The following is a 24,581-nucleotide window of genomic DNA, read 5'->3' as shown; positions in this document are numbered from 1 at the left end:
GTATATGTTTGAAACAATAGTATTAATTGTAGAATATAAGAAATATACATGTCGTAATGTAGAAATTCATTATCACAATACTAGACAATTACAAAATTACCATATTATACACAGAAGACTGAAAAAACTGCAAACAGTCCATGTATTAATGGGGCAAAATACTTCAATGCAGTGCCAAATGAACTGAAGGTAATAACTGGAGAGACATTCAAAAAACATCTAAAATCATGGCTCATTGAGCAGTGCTTCTATAGCTTACTGTAGAAACTAAAATCTAAAGTATTATTATGTCAAATAATTTGGACTACATTCTGAAGTTCCTATTACAAAGTAAAATTAGATTGTATACTGTTGTATTGTATTACTAATTGCTATGCATGTAATTACATGTTTCATGCAAATAAATAACAAATTACAAATTTCATTCGCTATTAGCAAACATTCCATTTACATTTGTTATCTACCTTAGTCACAACTAACTGCTCCTCATTTACGTCACCACTAACCTCCAATGACACACATGCTCTGTTGAAATTACCTTCCTGCTCAATATCATTTATTTTACCGAGAGTTTCATTCATTGTCTGCATTGTTCACACCTCATTTACATCATTGATGGTTATTAATGATTCATATATCTTTTTCACCTCGACATTCATTTACACTATCATCCATTATATCAATATATTCCTTCCAAAACCACTTATTAATGATTCATATATCTTTTTCACCTCGACATTCATTTACACTATCATCCATTATATGAATATATTCCTTCCAAAATCACTCATGTTCCACGTAACACTCCTCCCACACATCATTTGTTTCATCCATGCCATCCTTCTTTCATAACTTCTTAGTTGTGTGAAAAGATAAAAGGAATATATACAGATGAAGAAGAGAAGGAGAACTGAGTGCAAACTCTGAGTCATGGTATACGGAAATTGTAGGAATCAAGTTGGAATTAACAATGATATAAATTTGCACCATTTGGCTTTTGACCTTATTTCTTATTCCTGATTTATATTCTAATGTTTAACTAATGGCAAATTATAGGAAAAGAGAAGGGAGCTACCCACCTCAAAATCATGTCTAGCTTGTAGAATGACTCATGAATGCATTTAAGCTTGTGGGTGCAGTATGAGTCATTCAGAATCAAGTGTTCTTTTCTGCACAGCCAAGGGAAAATAGAATAAAAAACATGGAGAAAAATTTAGAATGAGGACAGAATCTTACTGTGTAGTTTGATTAATGTTTAAGTTGTTAACATTATCTTTCTTTGAAACAAAATATATAATTATACTTTTGAATTCATAGAAATTATCTTCCCATACTCTCTCCAACACAAGATACTCATATGACTTTCAGAACACAGTCATAAATTTGGATGTAAATTATGCAGTTGTGACACTGCATAAAAAATTCTACACAATTGTAATTTGAGGCAATGTTACATATTTGGTGATTAATGCAACAGCACTCAGGTAAAAAGCAACAGGGTTTGCTTTCATTCAGTTCTCAGATTATCAGCAACCAATCTTTTCACTGTTTACTTCAAATTCTTGAATGCTAAGTTTAGATCACATTTGTGCACTGTAACAACTTCATCAGTTATGTAAATGGTAGTTTTGAAAATAATACTAAGAGTAAAATAATATTAACATTTCTCTTCTAAGACACTGCTTAAAAATTCTTAAAAAAACTAATTTTTGTTATTGCAGGTAACATTCCTGAGAAAGCAATTAAACCAGTTACAGGTAAAATTCAGTTTTTTGTAATTATTAGGAAGTGTTCTCACAACGACAAAATGTAAAATACTGTAGTTGATTGTATTTACCCATAAATTATTTTCAGATTGTGGAGGTACAGTAGAAAACTTTGGTGGAGCTATAACTATGATGAACATGGTAACAAATGGTGTTAAGATGTATGACTGTGTGTGGCTCATAAGACCCCCAAAAAACTATCTACATCTCAAAACACATCTGTATTTGAAAGTAGCAACATTTATGGACATGGGTGAGTGACTGCATATTACATCAGTTTTCAGTTTTTAACATTCCTCTTAATTTGTTTTTAGATCAAATTATTGACAGTTATAAGTTTAGAAATTCCATATAGATTTCGAGTCTGTATTGTGTGATTATACTCACTTATTACATCAAGACCACTAAGAAATTTGTCTTATTGTCAGCTGGAAACACTGAACTTGAAATCCTACGTGGCGTTACATCTGAACAACCAGTCCTAGAAACTCTGCGCCATCCAGTGACACAGCTGCAGCCACCACGCTACAGAGAGCATGTAGTTCCTGTTGATGTTGGTTTTTATGTGTCACTTCGTGGATCGTTTGGTCCTACATCTCGTCTTGCTATTGTTTATGCAGCATTCAGTTACATGGGTAAGCTATAAGAAAAAGTCACTTAGTTTCTTTAAAAACATTAGTATTGTTATGGAAGTGCCTTATCTTCTATCTGTATCTATGTAAATTAAAGTCTCCTGCTGTGGTTTCTGTCTGTATGTTTGGGCTAATCTTGGGAACTACTTTTGGGATTTTTGTACAGTTTTCAGTAATAGAGAGAGATAGAATTATGTTAATAATTTCTAAATATTCATGCAAATTGGCTGAACTATGATGAATTAAAGTCCTTTGGCACTGTGAAAATGATGGCATAGCCATCTAATGGTGGATGACAGAACTCATTGTAAACATCAGTATATTTTATTAATTAAAGTCCACACTGCATATTCTGTCCATACATGTGGGCTAATCTCAGGAACTACTGCAGGGATTTCAATACAGCTTTCACTAATAGATAGACTGATTCACTAGGAAGGTTTGTGGGCACATGAGGCAGGTTTAAGGCCTCCTGACTGCAACTCCAAGCTGACAAGAGCTGCCACTATTGGGAAGCTGTTGCAAGCTACTGCTGACTTCAACAACAAGCTGCAATGCTAGAGATATCAGATATTAAGCTGATTACAACAGACTTTTTAGGGCAAAGTTAGTGTTTCATGGGTCTGAAGAGAAATCTGGGAAAATCTCAAACAGAAAATGTAGCTCATGCAGGACAGCTGCTGGAGTTGGACCACCAGTAAGTCAGCACAGTAGCTCACAGCTCCCATCACTGCTATGAGCTATCACTCCAAATGCCAATTGAGTATGTAAAAGATGACACTGTTGCCCCTTCAGAACTTTCCTGCTGTGTGCTGCTTAAATAATTTTAGTTATTTGAAAGGGCTGATTTCAGTTGCTTAACACTTTTTTCTACATACATTAAAGGAAAGGCAACCACTCACCTAGAGCTGACTGATTTGTGGCACATAGAAACATACAACAGAATACAGTATTCACAACTGCTTTCAAGCTCTTGCTCTTGCTACAGACCATTGAGAGCAGTTGCCTGAGTAGATCGAGGTGGGATGGGATAGAGAAGGATGCACAATGCAAGGAAGGGGGATTGTGGGATAATGTGAGGCAGGTCTTTCAGTGGATGACTCAGCTGCTGCACAGCAAGACAAAAGGTGTTCAGATGTAGAACATATAATAGATGGAGAGAGGGAGGAGAACAAGGTGGAGATGAAGGGGAGGTCAGGGAGGGAAAGTGGATAGGAAGAGGGGGGTGAGAGAGAGAGAGATAGAGAGAGAGAGAGAGAGAGAGAGAGAATGCCTGCATGGGAAAGGGGGGGGGGGGGTGATTGGTAGGAGAGGGCAGCAGTACACCATCTGAGTGGTAAAGAGTGAAGAGAGAAGAGAAAAGGTAAGGTGAGGTGGTGGGAACCAAATTAGTGGAGGTTTAGGCCAGGAGGATTGCCAGAGTGCAGGACATGCTGGAGAGACAAATCCCATGTGTGTAATGCACAGAAACTTTTGCTGAAAGGGAGTATCTGAATGGTTCATGTAATGAAGCAGCTGTTGAAGCCATTTGTGTTGTGGTGTACAGCATGTTCAGTGTTTCTAGTTTACAATTTGCCACAGTTTGGCAGTGGCCATATGTATGAGTAGACAGTTCATTACTTGTCATCACACATTGAATGCTGCACAGTGATATACAGTGTGGCTGCTTCCAAGTGTGACCCTGCCTTTTGTAGGATAGGAAATGCCTGTTACTGGACTGCAGTAGGAGGTAGTGAGTTGGTGTATGGGATAGGTCTTGCACCTGGATCGACCACAAGGCAATGATCAATGGAGTGCAGGATCAGGAGCAGGATTGGAACACGTATGACAAGGACATTCTGTAAGTTCAGTGGGTGGTGAAACACTACTTTGGATGTTGTCAGAGGAAGAGATGGCACGGGAGATCTGTTTATGGATTAGCTGGATGTGATTCTGTCTGTCAGTAAAGGCCCTGGTAAAGTTATCATAACATTTTGACAACTCCTGCTTTCCAGTGAAGGTACATCAATTCAGGGTGGCTCCTCAAATTTGAAAAAAAAAAAAACCTGAGAATCTCAGCTGTGAGGGAAAGATGCTGTCAGGAATCTCATGATAAATCAATGGTGAGTTGAGAGGGTGGGGATAAACAGCAGTTTAACCACTGTTTTTAAACAATGATAATTTCTATGGAATAATATATCTAAAAACAAAGATGATGTGACTTACCAAACGAAAGCGCTGGCACGTCGATAGACACACAAACATACACACAAAATTCAAGCTTTTGCAACAAACTGTTGCCTCATCAGGAAAGAGGGAAGGAGAGGGAAAGACAAAAGGATGTGGGTTTTAGGGAGAGGGTAAGGAGTCATTCCAATCCCGGGAGCGGAAAGACTTACCTTAGGGGGAAAAAAGGACAGGTATACACTCGCACACACACACACATATCCATCCACACATATACAGACACAAGCAGACATATTTAAAGACAAAGAGTTTGGGCAGAGATGTCAGTCGAGGCGGAAGTGCAGAGGCAAAGATGTTGTTGAATGACAGGTGAGGTATGAGTGGCGGCAACTTTAAATTAGTGGAGATTGAGGCCTGGCGGATAACGGGAAGAGAGGATATATTGAAGAGCAAGTTCCCATCTCCGGGACCCGGACAGTGTAACACTGTGCCAAGATGTGCTGGCCGTGCACCAAGGCATGTTTAGCCACAGGGTGATCCTCATTACCAACAAACACTGTCTGCCTGTGTCCATTCATGTGAATGGACAGTTTGTTGCTGGTCATTCCCACATAGAATGCATCACAGTGTAGGCAGGTCGGTTGGTAAATCACGTGGGTGCTTTCACATGTGGCTCTGCCTTTGATCGTGTACACCTTCCGGGTTACAGGACTGGAGTAGGTGGTGGTGGGAGGGTGCATGGGACAGGTTTTACACCGGGGGCGGTTACAAGGGTAGGAGCCAGAGGGTAGGGAAGGTGGTTTGGGAATTTCATAGGGATGAACTAAGAGGTTACGAAGGTTAGGTGGACGGCGGAAAGACATTCTTGGTGTAGTGGAGAGGATTTCATGAAGGATGGGTCTCATTTCAGGGCAGGATTTGAGGAAGTCGTATCCCTGCTGGAGAGCCACATTCAGAGTCTGATCCAGTCCCGGAAAGTATCCTGTCACAAGTGGGGCACTTTTGTGTTTCTTCTGTGGGAAGTTCTGGGTTTGAGAGGATGAGGAAGTGGCTCTGGTTATTTGCTTCTGTACCAGGTCGGGAGGGTAGTTGCGGGATATGAAAGCTGTTGTCAGGTTGTTGGTGTAATGGTTCAGGGATTCCGGACTGGAGCAGATTCGTTTGCCACGAAGACCTAGGCTGTAGGGAAGGGACCGTTTGATGTGGAATGGGTGGCAGCTGTCATAATGGAGGTACTGTTGCTTGTTGGTGGGTTTGATGTGGACGGACGTGTGAAGCTGGCCATTGGACAGGTGGAGGTCAACATCAATGAAAGTGGCATGGGATTTGGAGTAGGAGCAGGTGAATCTGATGGAACCAAAGGAGTTGAGGTTGGAGAGGAAATTCTGGAGTTCTTCTTCACTGTGAGTCCAGATCATGAAGATGTCATCAATAAATCTGTACCAAACTTTGGGTTGGCAGGCCTGGGTAACCAAGACGGCTTCCTCTAAGCAACCCATGAATAGGTTGGTGTACGAGGGGGCCATCCTGGTACCCATGGCTGTTCCCTTTAATTGTTGGTATGTCTGGCCTTCAAAAGTGAAGAAGTTGTGGGTCAGGATGAAGCTGGCTAAGGTAATGAGGAAAGAGGTTTTAGGTAGGGTGGCAGGTGATTGGCATGAAAGGAAATGCTCCATCGCAGCGAGGCCCTGGACGTGCGGGATATTTGTGTATAAGGAAGTGGCATCAATGGTTACAAGGATGGTTTCCGGGGGTAACGGATTGGGTAAGGATTCCAGGCATTCGAGAAAATGGTTGGTGTCTTTGATGAAGGATGGGAGACTGCATGTAATGGGTTGAAGGTGTTGATCTACGTAGGCAGAGATACGTTCTGTGGGGGCTTGGTAACCAGCTACAATGGGGCGGCCGGGATGATTGGGTTTGTGAATTTTAGGAGGAAGGTAGGGGTGCGGGGTGTCGGTGGGGTCAGGAGGTTGATGGAGTCAGGTGAAAGGTTTTGTAGGGGGCCTAAGGTTCTGAGGATTCCTTGAAGCTCCGCCTGGACATCAGGAATGGGATTACCTTGGCAAACTTTGTATGTGGTGTTGTCTGAAAGCTGACGCAGTCCCTCAGCCACATACTCTCGACGATCAAGTATCACGGTCGTGGAACCCTTGTCCGCCGGAAGGATGACGATGGACCGGTCAGCCTTCAGATCACGGATAGCCTGGGCTTCAGCAGTGGTGATGTTGGGAGTAGGATTAAGGTTTTTTAAGAAGGATTGAGAGGCAAGGCTGGAAGTCAGAAATTCCTGGAAGGTTTGGAGAGGGTGATTTTGAGGAAGAGGAGGTGGGTCCCGCTGTGATGGAGGACGGACCTCGCACAGAAGAAACACAAAAGTGCCCCACATGTGACAGGATACTTTCTGGGACTGGATCAGACTCTGAATGTGGCTCTCCAGCAGGGATACGACTTCCTCAAATCCTGCCCTGAAATGAGATCCATCCTTCATGAAATCCTCCCCACTACACCAAGAGTGTCTTTCCGCCATCCACCTAACCTTCGTAACCTCTTAGTTCATCCCTATGAAATACCCAAACCACCTTCCCTACCCTCTGGCTCCTGCCCTTGTAACTGCCCGTGGTGTAAAACCTGTCCCATGCACCCTCCCACCACCACCTACTCCAGTCCTGTAACCCGGAAGGTGTACACAATCAAAGGCAGAGCCACGTGTGAAAGCACCCACGTGATGCATTCTATGTGGGAATGACCAGCAACAAACTGTTCATTCGCATGAATGGACACAGGCAGACAGTGTTTGTTGGTAATGAGGATCACCCTGTGGCTAAACATGCCTTGGTGCATGGCCAGCACATCTTGGCACAGTGTTACACCGTCCAGGTTATCTGGATACTTCCCACTAACACCAACCTATCCGAACTCCGGAGATGGGAACTTGCTCTTCAATATATCCTCTCTTCCCGTTATCCGCCAGGCCTCAATCTCCACTAATTTCAAGTTGCTGCCACTCATACCTCACCTGTCATTCAACAACATCTTTGCCTCTGCACTTCCGCCTCGACTGACATCCCCGCCCAAACTCTTTGTCTTTAAATATGTCTGCTTGTGTCTGTATATGTGTGGATGGATGTGTGTGTGTGTGTGCGAGTGTATACCCGTCCTTTTTTCCCCCTAAGGTAAGTCTTTCCGCTCCTGGGATTGGAATGACTCCTTACCCTCGCCGTAAAACCCACATCCTTTCGTCTTTCCCTCTCCTTCCTTCTTTCCTGATGAGGCAACAGTTTGTTGTGAAAGCTTGAATTTTGTGTGTATGTTTGTGTTTGTTTGTGTGTCTATCGACGTGCCAGCGCTTTCATTTGGTAAGTCACATCATCTTTGTTTTTAGATATATTTTTCCCACGTGGAATGTTTCCCTCTACTAATTTCTATGGAATAATATTCATGTAGTTAACACAGTTTGAAATTTTAAAAATTATGATTTATAAAACTCAATAAAATTAAATTTCACTGTTAGGTAAAAAAAAAAGGATTCCCTGAGATGTTATGAAATTCCTGATTTTTCCAGGTAAAATATAATTGCCTGATAATTCCAGTTTTTCCAGAAGAATCACTACATGTGGCATCCACAAGTGGAGAGGTTGCAAGGATGAGACTTTTTGACATGGAACAATTGACAGTTGCCATAGTGGAGATAATGTTAGTGAGTGTCGTCAATATGAACAGACATATTTATGAAAGCCATGTGAATAGTAGAGATTGACATCTAGGAAGATGGCTTGTTGAGTTGAGAAAGAATAGGTGAAGCAAATTTGGGAGTAGGTGTTGAGGTTATGAGGAAAGATAGTGTTCCATGACTGGAAGGACTTGGGCCTAGAGTATGTTGCTGTATAAGGATGTTAAATGTGAATGTCGTGTGACTAGGGCCTCCCATCAGGTAGACAGTTCTCCGGGTGCAAGTCTTTTGATTTGATGCCCCTTCGGCAACTTGCACTTCAATGGGGATGAAATGATGATGATGATGAGGACAACACAGCATCCAGTCCTGAGTGGAGAAAATCTCTGATCCAGCTGGGAATTGAACCCGGGCCCCTAGGATTGACATTCTGTTGCACTGACCACTCAGCTACCGGGGGCGGATTCAAGGATGTTGCATCCACAGTTACCTTTTTTATAACTTCCAACATAGCTCTCTATATAATACCCACAATTTATTTCCATCATAACACTTTAAGCATAAAGTTTCACCTTCTTATTTTCAGTCCTTGTAACTACTTTTTGCTAATGTTTCCAGTCACTGCTTTTGTCTCCTGACCATCTGAATCCATGCTCATTCTACCTCCACCAATTCAAAAACTCTGGTTTGGTCTAGCAAAACACCAATCATACATTCTCTTTTTGAAATCTTGTCTGGTGCTTTGATAGTTTCTGTTCCTCTCACATCTTTTCACTCTGTAACCACAACTTCCTGCAAAACTATCACTGCAACAGAAACTCTCCCCATTCACCAGTTGGAACAGCATTCCTAGCACCATTTGAAAAAGCTGTCCCACCTACTCTTGTCCTATGCTCACATACAATTACCCATAGCCAAAAAGAGTCTACCACTCTGATCTAACTCTTCTCCGATCAATGCCTCATGGCTCGTAACTATGCCTTGCTGCCTTATTCCACCTTCCACATCCCCAAAAACGTCCTTCACTCTCCATGAAATACACTGCCTACTGCCCCTCAATATCCATACTGTAACACTGTTGTCAACCTTTTTGGCAAAGCTCTGACCCTTACAGGGGTGTCAGTACTTTCTAAAGCCCTCAGCTTCAGCCCTAAACCTAAATCCAACCATGCTGGACTTGTAGAAGACCTTCTTTTCTTTACTCATTCTCTACAGTGAAAACATCTCTTCACCACACCCCCCACTGACAGCTCTTGGTGAAAAACTCCACACAGAACCTTGTTTGAAACAGTTCCAATCTCCCTCCAACTTTGATCCTCCTGCCCTTCCACCAAGTCATCCCCTGGCAGTCTTTGAGAAATTTCTCACTTCTAACCTGGTCTCACTGTCCTTTCCTACATTCCTCCTCAGCGAGTCCAATGTCACTCCCATGGAACATACAACTATTCATAACTTGAAACCCAATCCAGAACTTATCATCTTTCCTGCAGTCAAAGACTCCACAACAGTGGCCATGGATCATAAAACCTATGTGGTTGAGGGTCTCTTGACAACTTCCTGACACTGCTGCATACAAACCTTACAACCATGATCCCATCTCAGGAGTCCAGCAGGACCTGTAGCAGCTCCTCATGGACTTAGGTCCATCCCAAAACCTGACACCTGAATCCATCTCCTTTCTCACATCAGCTACCCCCCATGCCCCACACTCCTTCCTTTTATCTACTTCCCAAACTCCACAAACCCAATCCCACCTTGTCTCCTTATTGGTCATTCCATTGTGGCTGGGTACAATGCTCCCACAGAACCTCAGCTTCTGTTGACCAACACCTAAATATAATCCATAACATCCCATCTGACATTCAAGACACTGCTCATGTCCTTCACTGCCTTTCCACCGTCCCTGTCTTGTTACCTCCAGACTCCTTGTTGGTCACTGTGGATCCAATATCCTTATATATGAACATTTCCCATGTCCATGGCCTTGCAGCCATGGAATACTACCTTACACTATGTTCTTCTGAAACTAAACCCTCCACCTCTTTCCTAATCCTCCTAGTCAACCACATCCTAGCCCACAATTACAGTGTGTCAACTATCTGAACATCAGTCAATCCAATGACTGATTACCCAAACTGTTACTCTCTTATGAGTGTTGCCCTTCCTGTACCAATGCTGTCCTGCTGAGAATAGTAATCCTTCATGCTCTATAATGATCACTTATGTCAACTTTGCAAAGTACACTTGCGATATAAAGTGCTTGGATGTCAACATGTTGTCCTTTCTTTGAGAGATAAATGTGACATTAATAAAATGTTAGATAAAGGTGAATCTCTGATCAAGTAATCTAATGAGTGTGAGCTTGGTAAGTTGCCAATTGTGGATACGAAGAAACAAAAGAAGTATCACAAATTTTTTACCTAAGCTTAATTTACTGAAGGATCAACAAGTCATAAAACTATGAAGCTTGCCATGAGCATGGATCTAGGTGATGTTTACGAGTGGTTTACACAAAAAAGATCCAAAATTGTTAAGGTTTTCGTAGCCACGTGTTGAAAAACTGCCTGTTGGCTTCTGTCTTGGTTTCTTCAGCCGACATTCATCTGATGATTTTTTTATCATTTTGCCAGCACGAGTGGCTGGCATTGTCAAAGTTTCACCCTCCATTGCTGATGGTGGACTGGAGCTGAGCTCACTGCCACAGACTGTTTGTACCTGGCGTGCCAACGTCCAAGGGCTTCACCTTGGTCATTTCAGGTATGGTTCTCAGGCTACCTGCAATGGTCATTCGCAGCAGTACAGGAAGCCAGGATCCATTTACCTTGAGGCTTTCTTCTTTCTTGTTGAAGATTTTCTCATGTTTGTGTATTTCTATAGCTTCTCTGAACAAGCGGGTGTGATAGGTCTTCTCTACATCCAGAACTTATGTGTCGGCAAATTTTACTACATGGTCAGTCTCATGCAGTGCGCACTCTGCCACAGCCGATTTCTCCACCTGGCCCAACCTGCAATGCCGCTTATGTTCTGTTATCCTGATGTTGATTGATTGTCCAGTCATACCAACATAAACCTTCCCACATGTGCATGGTATGCAGTATATTGCCGATCTGAGACACTCTTTGATCTTACTTGTCAGTTTGTAAATAGTCTTTATGCTGTGTTTGCGGATTATATGGCTGTTTCTGTCCGCAACTCTGGGAATGTATGGTAGAAAGGCCATACCAGACATTTCTTTTTCTGATGTCTCACTACACAAACTGTTTACCTCTGTTATACTTCTAAAATCATTTGTGGAGTGCCGATTGCTCTTCAGAACTCTTTATAAGTGTTGTGTTTCATGTCTGAGGTGCTGTGGCTCAAATATTTGTCTTCCTCATGTTACAAACGTACTAATCATGCATCTTTTCAGGCTCAGGCGGTGATTTGATAGTTTGTGCAGGTATCAGTCCATGGGTGTTGTCCTTTTCTACTTCCATGGTAAATTTTGCATTGGCATTGAGACTGTTTCCCACTGCCTCACCTGCACTGCCTTCTCCCACCATTCACTCCCCCCCACCCCACCCCCCACCACCACCCACCCACCCAGGTATGCAGGCATATTCTCTCTCTATCTCTCTCTCTCTCTCTCTCTCTCTTTCTCTTATATATATTACATGCTCTACCCTTTGAACTTCTTTTGTCTTGTTGTGCAGCCACTGAATCATCTGTTGAAATACCTGCCTCACAATACCCTGCTATCCCCTTCTTGCCTCGCACTTCCTTCCCTATTGCTCACGATCTCCATCTTCTAAGGGAACTGCTCTCAGCAATCAATAATCAACAGTCAGTCTTGTCATGGCCCTGGGTGTGTGCATTTTGGTGTCTGTTTGTGTGTGAATATGTGTACTTTTGCTATAGAAATGGCAAGAGCTTGTTCTGTTGTGTGTGTCTATGGGCCACACATCAGTCAGCTCTAAGTAAATATTTGGATTTCCTGTATTCTACATAGTATTCCATTCAGGAAGTCCATCATTATTATTTAATATTTTGCTCTACATTTTAATCATAACTCTATCCAGTGGCCCGTAAACAAGATTACTGCCACACAAGACAAGTAATCTGGCTCTAGATATTTATTGCTACCTTATATAGACAGACTCTACTTACCATAAAGAAATGGTTTTGGAAATAAGTTGAGTACCACAGCTGTCAGTTATGTGCCCTTCTGAAAACCTATCTGTGTATCATAAAAGAGGTTATTTCCTTCAAAATAACTTAATAGCTGATCTTTCATTATGGATTCCATCAGCTTAACTGGCACTGGTGTTATAAATATGGGCGTTTAGGTTGACAATTCATGTGAATTACCTTTCTGGTAAATTGGTACTTTGCATGCTATTTTCAGGAAGTTTATAAATTGTCCAGCTTGGAAGCATTTACTTATTAATATTGTCAGTGGTTCAGCAATCTCAATTTCACATATTACAGTTTTTGATGTCGTACAGGATGTGCCATAAGTATCAGGGCTTCCTGAGTGTTTGTAGGTTTTTACTATTTTTCTTTGGTCTTTTGGATACACTCTTTCACATACACTCTCTTCCACATTGTCAAGCTACATTTATTTCCAAATTTCACAGCAAGGAGGCAGCTAGGGGATGCTTCTAACATCTGCCCTATATCACATATCACATTTATGTGACTTGCCCTATTCTGTGATTATAAATGAAGAAATAGGAACAGTATACATAGATGTGAGTACTATTCCATCAGAACCCAAGGATTTATCCTAGGAGAGATACTGTCTCACCAGTAATGAAGATTAATTCTGAAGTAATAGATCAACAATAAGGACTTTTTGCAACATATATTTCCATTTAACAACATCTAATATTTTTGTGAAGTAGCTGTGGCAGCTCAAAAGACTAATCTAAAAACTACACAGTCTATCCTACAGGAAAGGTGACTGATTTTATATTCACATAGCTACTATTGCCAACTGTGAATGGACACATGAATTAACTAGCATGGTATTTCAACTACCTTCCATTTTACATTTAGTGCCATAGGCTGCTCATAATAACTAAAACTTTAAAAAACAGTATGTTTTGAACTTCAGTCATGAAAGGAGCTAAGGAGCAATGTACAAAAATCAAGTTTTGTTTTAAATTGGGTAAAACTGCCACAAGCACTTTTGAAATGATACACACTGGTTATGATAGTGAAGAATGTGTTGTAAAGATTTTTTTAAGTGGTAGGAAAGGTTTTGTACCTGGAGAGAAATCATTGAAGATAGTCCATATCTAGGAGCCTTGGTGACAGTTCGAGCCAAAGAAAATGTTCAAAAAGTGGCAGAAATTCTTTGAAATAATCATTGCGCATCTAACAGGTTACTTGAGCTGGTCACAGGAAATCCTAAAACATCTTTGCATTGCATTCTAACCAAACATTTCAGCAAAGAGAAGACCTGTTGTCCCTCTGTGCCCCACTCACTCTCTGAGGATCCAATGAAACATGGCATTTTCAATAAGAGTGACTTACAAAGTGCCAAAGTTTGGAAAGGAAACATCCAGAATGAGATTTTCACTCTGCAGCAGAGTGTACGCTGATATGAAACTTCCTGGCAGATTAAAACTGTGTGCCGGACCGAGACTCAAACTCCGTTGCCCCAGGCTGTGGCTAAGCCATGTCTCCACAATATCCTTTCTTTCAGGAGTGCTAGTTCTGCAGGGTTCGCAGGAGAGCTTCTTTAAAGTTTGGAAGGTAGGAGACGAGGTACGGGCAGAAGTAAAGTTGTGAGGACAGGGCGCGAGTCGTGCTTGGGTAGCTCAGTTGGTAGAGCACTTGCCCGCGAAAGGCAAAGGTACCGAGTTCGAGTCTCAGTCCGGCACACAGTTTTAATCTGCCAGGAAGTTTCAAACATCCAGAATCTTTGAGACCACAAAAAGTGTGCATGTGGAAAAGCTGTGCCAAGACACCACTCACTGTTTACTTTGATTAAAAAAGAATTATCCATAATAAATTTGTTCCAGAAGGTCAAACTGGAGCTATACATTACTAATGTGGTGTTTTAAATCATTTATGGGTGAGGATTGTTTGGGTTTTATCTGACTACCAGAATCAAGCAACAAGGTGTTTGTTGCACAATGCACCAGTGCACAAAAGCAAGATTGTATATGATTTATTGGCTCAAAAATGTACCACAATGCTTGAAAATCCTCCTAATTTGCTTATGTGCAGCTTTTGCTTATTTTGAAAACTGAAACTGGATGTGGAAGTAAAGCATTTTCACACAATTTCTGATATCCTGAAGGCTAAGACCATAGCTTAAAGTATCTGAACTGTTTCCCACAATTTTTCTAATGCTTCCAGTTGTGTATTGACTAACAGGGAGCCTATTTTGAACAACAAGTCACATGTAAACTAAAAATTAAAAAATCTTGTATTTTATTTCACTGCAGTCACTTGTCCTGCAGGATGGACTACGTATTTTAGAATATATGGCAAATTTTAAATTACAGTGACTCAAACAATATGTGTTATAGTGTGATTTACAAATGATGGTGATTCATGGATGGGCATTGCATTGTTGCCAGATCAAATCAACTGTTGCAGTACACATATATACATGCTTAATGCTTGTAGAATAAAAATTCTCTGAATAAATCACTACAGTCAAGTTTAATGCTCACACTGGCTGTGAGAGAAAGTGTGGCTTAGGTGTGCAAGCAAGCCAAATGGATTGTCATGGTTAATTTAAGGGATGCCTAGACACCCTTTCTGTCACTACCTCATACCCTTGGGACAGAATATGTGTACCCCAAGCATTTGCATGTAATGTTATCCATTAGAAAGTATGGGAACATTTTCTAAATGTTTTCAAATCATGTAAATGATGTGGGACTTTGGTACCAGCCCAGTATTGACCTTGTCAGATATGGGTAACCACTTACAAACCACAGCCAGACTGGCTGATACACCAGCCCTCATTGCTAACCTGCTCTGTAGATTCTATCCCAGGCTGGAGCATCTGCTTGCATCCTGGAAGTGACATACTAACACATGTGGCTATCCAGGCAGATATTTTGGCAATGCATTCTGCTTAAAAATATTAGTAAAAAGACTTTCATCTGCCTAAATGAATGAAAATTAGCTGTCTTTATTTACTATAAAGATGTTACACTATGGATTAGTTTCAGTTATAAATTACAAAAGTATATTTGAGTGTAATAATATTTTTACTGCTCAGATTGTTTCAGTGGTTCTGATACACTTTGTCAGAATCATCGGTGTATACCTTCACAGTTATACTGTGATGGTTTTGACCATTGTGGTGACAACAGTGATGAACCTGCAACCTGTTATCAAGGTATTTAAGTAATGCTTGTAAATATAACACGCTTCATTTGTTTTCATAATTTTTAAAACTGAATTTCTCATTGTTAAACTTTCCAGATTGGAAGACAGAACCTCATCAGGATCGTCATTGGTATTCTCATACACCAAATTATTACTTTCCAAAAATTGAACGGTATCCTGACTTAAAAACAGCTACTCTTGTGTTTGTTGTCAGTAGTCTTGGTGAGTTTCTTTCAATTTACTGTTTAGTCATACTCTCATTTCTCTGTTAACTGAATAATAACTAAATTTCTCTTAATTAAATATTTTCAAATGTTATTGTAATTCTATCTTTATTTGTACAAATTTTATGCCAAGGTATCAAAAAATTATGTACATTATTATCTTCTTGGTGGTTTGTGGATGTGACATATAGTCAATGTGAATCGATTGTCAATCGCTGGGAGAGTAAAGGACAGGCCTGGCATCTTGGGAGCACAAAATGGCTCTCGTTTTGCAACCACCCCCCACACACTCCCTCCTTTCACTTTTTCCATTCATGTGTTGTGACTAGTTGTTGTGGACTGAACAGCTGTTTCCATTGTTATTTCTTTCCTTTCTCAGATATTATGTCTAGTTAAAAATGGAAAGTGATGCGGACCTTGATCAAGTGTGACTTCCTTTTAACTGTACAGTATATGTTACATTGCATTTAGGAACTCTCGGGTAATTGAACATGTATCAATAATTACAGATTTCTGTAGTTGTATATATACATTTGGATGTAGGTGTATTGCGTTGATGTACTGGTGGATATTGTGTGGTATGATTCCTGTAGTTGATAGTATAATTGGTACAATGTCAACTTTATCCTGATGCCACATGTCCTTGACTTCCTCAGCCAGTTGGATGTATTTTTCCATTTTTTCTCCTGTTTTCTTCTGTATATTTGTTGTATAGGGTATGGATATTTCGATTAGTTATGTTAATTTCTTCTTTTTATTGGTGAGTAAGATGTCAGGTATGTTATGTGGTGTTGTTTCATCTGTTATAATGATTCTGTTCCAGTATAATTTGTATTCATCATTCTCCAGTACATTTTGTGCAAAGGACTTGGAACAGCAGTTGAACGGAATGGATAGTGTTTTGAAAGGAGGATATAAGATGAACATCAACAGAAGCAAAACGAGGATAATTGACTGTAGTCGAATTAAATCGGGTGATGCTGAGGGAATTAGATTAGGAAATGAGACACTTAAAGCAGTAAAGGAGTTTTGCTATTTGGGGAGCAAAATAACTGATGATGGTTGAAGTAGAGAGGATATAAAATGTAGACTGGCAATGGCAAGGAAAGCGTTTCTGAAGAAGAGAAATTTGTTAACATCGAGTGTAGATTTAAGTGTCAGGAAGTCGTTTCTGAGAGTATTTGTATGGAGTGTAGCCATGTATGGAAGTAAAACATGGACAATAAATAGTTTTGACAAGAAGAGAATAGAAGCTTTCGAAATGTGGTGCTACAGAAGAATGCTGAAGATTAGATGGGTAGATCACATAACTAATGAGGAGGTACTGAATAGGATTGGGGAGAAGAGAAGTTTGTGGCACAACTTGACTAGAAGAAGGGATATGTCGGTAGCACATGTTCTGAGGCATCAAGTGATCACCAGTTTAGTACTGGAGGCAGCGTGGAAGGTAAAAATCGTAGAGGGAGACCAAGAGATGAATACACTAAGCAGATTCAAAAGGATGTAGGTTGCAGTAGGTACTGGGAGATGAAAAAGCTTGCACGGGATAGAGTAGCATGGAGGGCTGCATCAAACCAGTCTCAGGACTGACGACCACAAGAACAACAACAAACTTGTATGTGGGAACGTGTTGTTTTATTAGTTTATGTTGTATGGCAAGTTGTTGACGCATTATTTTTGCTACATTGTCATGTCTTCTGGGGTATCCTGTATTTGCTAGTATTGTACATCCGCTTGTGATGTGATCTACTGTTTCTATTTGTTGTTTGCAAAGTCTGCATTTATCTGTTGTGGTATTGGGATCTTTAATAATATGCTTGCTGTAATATCTGGTGTTTATTGTTTGATCCTGTATTGCAATCATGAATCCTTCCATCTCACTGTATATATTGCCCTTTCTTAGCCATGTGTTGGATGTGTCTTGATCAATGTGTGGCTGTGTTAGATGATATGGGTGCTTGCCATGTAGTGTTTTCTTTTTCCAATTTACTTTCTTCGTATCTGTTGATGTTATGTGATCTAAAGGGTTGTAGAAGCGGTTATGAAATTGCAATGGTGTAGCCGATGTATTTATATCAGTGATTGCTTTGTGTATTTTGCTAGTTTCTGCTTGTTCTAGAAAGAATTTTCTTAAATTGTCTACCTGTCCATAATGTAGGTTTTTTATGTTGATAAATCCCCTTCCTCCTTCCTTTCTGCTTAATGTGAATCTTTCTGTTGCTGAATGTATGTGATGTATTCTATATTTGTGGCATTTTGATCGTGTAAGTGTATTGAGTGCTTCTAGATCTGTGTTACTCCATTTCACTGTTCCAAATAAGTAGGTCAATATTGGTATAGCATAAGTATTTATAGCTTTTGTCTTGTTTCTTGCTGTCAATTCTGTTTTCAGTATTTTTGTTAGTCTTTGTCTATATTTTTCTTTTAGTTCTTCTTTAATATTTGTATTATCTATTCCTATTTTTTGCCTGTATCCTAGATATTTATAGGCATCCCATTTTTTCCATCGCTTCTAAGCAGTCGCTGTGGTTATCCAATATGTAATCTTCTTGTTTAGTGTGTTTTCCCTTGACTATGCTATTTTTCTTACATTTGTCTGTTCTGAAAGCCATATTTATATCATTGCTGAATACTTCTGTTATCTTTAGTAATTGGTTGAGTTGTTGATTTGTTGCTGCCAGTAGTTTTTGATCATCCATGTATAGCAAATATGTGATTTGATGTTGGTATGTTCCAGTAATGTTGTATCCATAATTTGTATTATTTATCATGTTGGATAGTGGATTTAGAGCAAGGCAGAACCAGAAAGGACTTAATGAGTCTCCTTGGTATAGTCCACGCTTAATCTGTATTGGCTGTGATGTGATATTATTTGATTTGTTTGGATATTAAGTATGGTTTTCCAATTTTTCATTACTATGTTTAGGAACTGTATCAATTTAGGATCTACTTTGTATATTTCCAATATTTGTAGTAACCATGAGTATGGTACACTATCAAAAGCTTTTTCGTAATCAATGTATGCATAGTATAGCGACCTTTGTTTAGTTTTAGCTTGATATATCACCTCTGCATCTATTATCAGTTGCTCTTTACATCCTTGTGCTCCTTTGCAACAGCCTTTTTGTTCATCATTTATAATTTTGTTCTGTGTTGTATGTGTCATTAATTTCTGTGTAATGACTGAAGTTAATATTTTGTATATTGTTGGTAGGCATGTTATGGGGTGATATTTAGCTGGGTTTGCTGTGTCAGCTTGGTCTTTAGGTTTCAGATAAGTTATTCCATATGTAAGTGTATCAGGGAATGTGTATGGGTCTGCAATGTAACTGTTAAATAATTTAGTTAGATGTGAATGTGTTGAGGTGAACTTCTTTAGCCAGAAATTTGCTATTTTATCTTTTCCAGGGACTTTCCAATTGTGAGTAGAATGTTGCAAAATTATCACTTCAGGCATTTGTGGTATCATCTTGTATGTGTCTGTTTCTGCTTGTATCCACTGTGCATGTTTGTGATGTTGTACCGGGTTTGACCATATGTTGCTCCAGAAGTGTTACATGTCTGTTATGTTTGATGGATTGTCTATTTTAATGTGTATGTTATCTATTGTCTGGTAAAATTTCTTTAGGTTTGTGTTGAATGTTTGGTTTTGTTTCCTTCTATTTTCACTTTTTTTGTATCTTCTAAGTTGTTTTGCCAATGCTTGTAATTTCTGCTTCTTTTCATCTAAATGCTCTATCGCTTCTTGTTGTGAGATTTTACCTAACCTTTTCCTTTTTTTGTCTGATATTTCATTTCTTATAAATTGTGTTAGCTGTCCGATGTCTTTTCTCAGTTTTTCTATTCTGATCTGTAGCCTGTGTTGCCATGCTGGTTTTGTGGGTTTCTTCTGTGTGTTGGTTGGTTCTGGTCTCTGCCTAGTGTGTATATTTAGTGTAGTGAGTGCTCCTATATAAACCAGTATTTGTAACTCTTCCATAGTTGTATTTTCATTTATTTTGTTGTGTATGATTGTGTTGGTAGTTGTTATTGTTGTTTCGACTTGTGGGTTACTTGGTGGTCTATGCAAGAATAGTCTAATGTCTGTATTTGTGTCTTTGTATTCTATATATATCAGCTGAAATTTTTCTTCTATATCTAACATGTGTGTCACTTCGTGTTCTATTTGTGCTTGTTCTGGTGGCTGTCTTAAGATTTCGTTTTCCTCTGATTGTTTAATTGATGCGTGTTGTTCTTTGTTTGTTTGCTCTGGGATGTTTGAGTCCATTACTGTATTTTTTTCTTCTTCTGATTGCACATTATTTTGTTCCAGTAATGGTTGTACTTGTTGTTTGATGTTTTCTAATTCTGACTGGGGTATCCTGTTATTTTTGATTATTACACGGATCTGATCAGCTAGTCATTGTTCTGTTAAAAATTTTAATTCTGGGTACCTGGTAATAAATGTTGTGTATATGTGTGATCTGTATGCAGTTGTGTTGGTTCCTTATTTTGTTGCTTGGTTATAACAGAACATGAGGTGTCGGTTAACTTTATCTGACCATCTCATCCTCTGTCTTTGTTTTCCTTCTAGAGTGTTGCAGGAAGCATATCCTGCAAAACACCTCTATTTGGATTTAAATAATTTTCCGTGTGGCTAGCAGTGTTGTTACCACTGTGGATGGGCATAGGGTTTAAGTGTCATCCCCGGCCATGACAGCGCTTGTCCAAGGCTTCATTAGTTCTGTCCTGAACCAACTAATCACACTAAAAGGGGGGTTAGCCCTATTAGTGGTTTGTTCTTTTCATCACCTTTTACGAGTGGCAGAACATACCGGAGGCCTATTCTTTTCTTCTTCTTCTTATTATTATTATTTTAGCATTGTTATTCTGTGCTCTGCTTTGGAATTTGACTGAACTTATTTCCCTGAAATACTTGTTTTCTCCTCCTCCCAAAATTTCTTCAGCTTCTCACTGTAGTTTTTTTATGTTCTTCTGTCCATGTTGTCTTAGATGTAACACTTAATTTAGCTTTAAACGTGTGCTTATCAGTTAAAGTTATGCAGCTCTGCCCTGCAGAATATTGTTTGTAATGCTTGTTTCCTGAAGATCGCTTTCAGTTTCAAGTATCCAATTGTTTTTAACTATCACTGAGGGGGGCAGGTTAGAGTATCCTTTTGGTCAGTCTATTACTATTCATTCTGAAAATGTGGTCATAAAATTTCAGTATTCTTTTCCTGAGAATTTCCAAGATTTTTTCAAAATTTTGATATAACTTCTGTCTCTTCCAGATTCGCTCAACACAAACCAGACTATAAATTTTCCTTAGTATGTTGCTTTCTTCTTTTGCCAAATCTTCTAGTTAATGATTACAATATGTGATGCATATAATGCTTCAAGTTTGACTACTGTTATGTAATGTTTTAATTTTGCATTATGAGATACTGATTTTTTATTGTACAAGGGGCTTTCAGAAAGTCATGCAACACTTTTTTTTTCTCAGCCAGTTTCAGTTGAAAAAATATGGAATTTGTTATGGGACACCATGGAATATTCCAACATAAGTTCCTAGAGTTTCATGAATTTCCAATGGGTTGCAGCACTGTATGTAGCCTTCAAAATAGTGTCTGTAACAGAGGTGCATTCCAAGTGAAGGAGCTGTCATTGAGTTTCTTGTGATGGAAAACAGAGCATCACAGATATTCATAAGGACTTGCAGAATGTCTAGAGAGACCTATCAATGAACAAATGCATGGTGAGTCATTGGACGAGGCATCTGTCATCACTTCGTCATGTAAACCTCTTCCTCATCCATCCTGCAGCAAGGATCTCGCACCTTCCAACTCTCATCTGTTTGGGCCAATGAAGGATGCACTCTGCAGGAAGCAGTATGTGGATGATGGAGAGATTATTGATGCAGCAAGAAACTTTATCTGACGTTGACCAGTAGAGTGGTACCATGTGGGCATACAAGCTCTACCAGTAAGATAGCATAAGGCCATTGCATTGAATTGAGATTATATTTAAAAATAGGGTTTCATAGCCAATAGTGTGGGGAATAATATGGTATATTAGAATCCTGAATAAAACAAACCTGCTTTCAGAGAAAAGTGTTACATTACTTACTCAATGCCCTTTATGTCTGTTCCATGTAATCCTATAAGATCATTGTTATTTAATGATTCTGCCTTTATTTGCTTGATACTTGAGATATTTTGGCAGCAGCAGTACTGGCGGAACAAATGAGGGAAAACTTGGAGAATATTCTGCGTAAATTTCCTGGTCAGATTATAATTTTAGGTGGAGATTTTAAATTACCAGACTGGAAGACTCAAGTGATTAGGACATGTAGTTAGAGACAGAGAATCATGTGAAATTGTTCTTAGTGCTTTATTAAAAAATTACCTTGAGCAGTTAATCAGAGAACCAACCCATGAAGACCTACTGATGATAAACAGAACCAAAATTTCTGACTTAGCACAGAACAGGGAATCAGTGATCGTAAGGCCATTATCACATCACTGAATATGGCTGTAAATAGGAATAGAAAGGAAGGCAGGAAAATCCTTCTGCTTAGCAGGAGAGACAAGAAACAAATTCCAGATCACCTAAGTGGTCAGTATGAAAACTTCATCTCCAGCACTAATGATGTTGAGTATCAATAGACAAAGTTCAAGAGCAGTGTACAATATGCTTCATACAGGTATGTACCAAGCAAAGTTCTGAGGGATGGAAAAGACTTGATATAGTTCAATAGCCATGTCAGAAAACTGCTACAAAAGCAAAGAGTGCTTCACTGCTAATTTATACATGGCCAAAGCCTTTCAGGCAAGCAAAAATTAAGCAAAGCCAAAATTAGCATAAAGAAAGCCAAGTGTGAAGCAATCAACAAATTTGAAAGTAAAATTTTGTCTACTGACTTGACTGAAAATCCTAAGAAATTCTGGTCACTTGTTAAATCAATAAACTGATTCAAGTCCTGACCAAAATACTAAATGTCTTTTCCCAAAGCTGTGTCACAGAGGAAGATCGCACTATAGTGTATCTTTCAAATCATTGTATGAATGACAAAATGGCTGACATCAAAATAAGTGACCATCGGACAGAAAAGCAATTGAAATTTTTCAACAAAGGGAAGGCCACTGGACATGACGTGATCCCAATACACTTGCACATAGTGTATGCAAAAGAAATTTTCCATCTTATAACGTCAGTGTACTGTAGGGATTTGGAGGAGAGAAGTGTTCCTGATGATTTGACAAAAAGGACAGGTCATTCCCATTTTCAAGAACTGTCATCGAACAGATGTACAAAACTATAGACCTATACCTGTAACATCAGTCAGGTGTAGAATTTGGAACGTGTATTATGCTCACATTTCTGGAGGCCAAAAATCTCCTCTGCAGGAACCAACATTGCTTCTGAAAACAACAATCATGTGAAAACCACCTTGCTCTGTTCACCCATGGGACCCAGGAAGCAGTAAATACAGGCACCCAGGCAGATGCTGTGTTTCTCGACCTCCGAACAGCATTCAATATAGTTCCACACTGCTTGGCAAAGAACAGAATAAAAGTGTATGGAAAATAAGATCAATTATGTGATTGGATCAAAGAGTTTCTTGCAAACAGAACACAGTATGCCATTCTGAATCAAAGAATACAAAGAAGTCTTCAGATGTAATAGTAACTTCAGGCATGTCCCAGCAGAGAGTTATAGAACCATTACTTTTCACAATAGATATAAATGACCTAGTAGATAATGTTGGAAGTTCCATGAGGCTTTTTGTGGATGATGCTGTTGATACAGAGAAGTCACACCACTAGAAAATTGAAGCAAAATGTGGGAAGACCTACAGAAGATCAAAAATAAATTAAATATATTTTAAAACACAGACAGAAAGACATTTCATTATATGACTACACAATTGCATAAGTCATTGAAAACAATTACTTACTTAAAATATTTATGAGTAAGCATATAAGGCAATTTGAAGTGGAATGACCACAAAAAGTTAATTGCAAGAAAGGGAGATGGTAGACTGAGATTCACAGAAAGAATCCTTAGGAAATGGAGTCTATCACCAAAACAAGTAGCTTATGAAACATTCATTCGATCAATACCTGAATACTGCTTGTCAATATGGGATTGGTACTGTTGTTGTTGTTGTGGTCCTCAGTCCTGAGACTGGTTTGATGCAGCTCTCCATGCTACTCTATCCTGTGCAAGCTTCTTCATCTCCCAGTACCTACTGCAACCTTCATCCTTCTGAATCTGCTTAGTGTATTCATCTCTTGGTCTCCCTCTACGATTTTTACCCTCCACGCTGCCCTCCAATACTAAATTGGTGATCCCTTGATGCCTCAGAACATGTCATACCAACCGATCCCTTCTTGTGGTCAAGTTGTGCCACAAACTTCTCTTCTCCCCAATCCTATTCAATACTTCCTCATTAGTTATGTGATCTACCCATCTAATCTTCAGCATTCTTCTGTAGCACCACATTTCAAAAGCTTCTATTCTCTTCTTGTACAAACTATTTATCATCCATGTTTCACTTCCATACATGGCTACACTCCATACAAATACTTTCAGAAATGACTTCCTGACACTTAAATCTGTACTCGATGTTAACAAATTTCTCTTCTTCAGAAATGCTTTCCTTGCCATTGCCAGTCTACATTTTATATCCTCTCTACTTCAACCATCATCAGTTATTTTGCTCCCCAAATAGCAAAACTCCTTTACTACTTTAAGTGCCTCATTTCCTAATCTAATTCCCTCAGTATCACCCGACTTAATTCGA

The 24,581-nt window shown here is 39.4% G+C and overlaps 1 protein-coding gene across 6 annotated transcripts in view; it reads left to right on the top strand.

The window, feature by feature from the left end:
- The window catches only part of LOC126416648 (uncharacterized), a 119,034-nt gene that overhangs the window by 61,124 nt on the left and 33,329 nt on the right, over nucleotides 1-24,581 (top strand). For all 6 annotated transcript variants that reach the window (XM_050084482.1, XM_050084473.1, XM_050084454.1 and 3 more), the window contains exons 6-10: nucleotides 1,722-1,757; nucleotides 1,855-2,019; nucleotides 2,195-2,401; nucleotides 15,463-15,582; nucleotides 15,669-15,794. In XM_050084482.1, coding sequence (XP_049940439.1) covers nucleotides 1,722-1,757; nucleotides 1,855-2,019; nucleotides 2,195-2,401; nucleotides 15,463-15,582; nucleotides 15,669-15,794 — 654 coding nt within the window. The remainder of the gene's footprint in view (nucleotides 1-1,721; nucleotides 1,758-1,854; nucleotides 2,020-2,194; nucleotides 2,402-15,462; nucleotides 15,583-15,668; nucleotides 15,795-24,581) is intronic.

This window comes from Schistocerca serialis, chromosome 1 (assembly GCF_023864345.2).
Source record: "Schistocerca serialis cubense isolate TAMUIC-IGC-003099 chromosome 1, iqSchSeri2.2, whole genome shotgun sequence".
Taxonomy (NCBI): domain Eukaryota; kingdom Metazoa; phylum Arthropoda; class Insecta; order Orthoptera; family Acrididae; genus Schistocerca; species Schistocerca serialis.
Note: the sequence above shows the minus strand (reverse complement) of the source record. Positions and strands in the feature narration are given on the sequence as shown.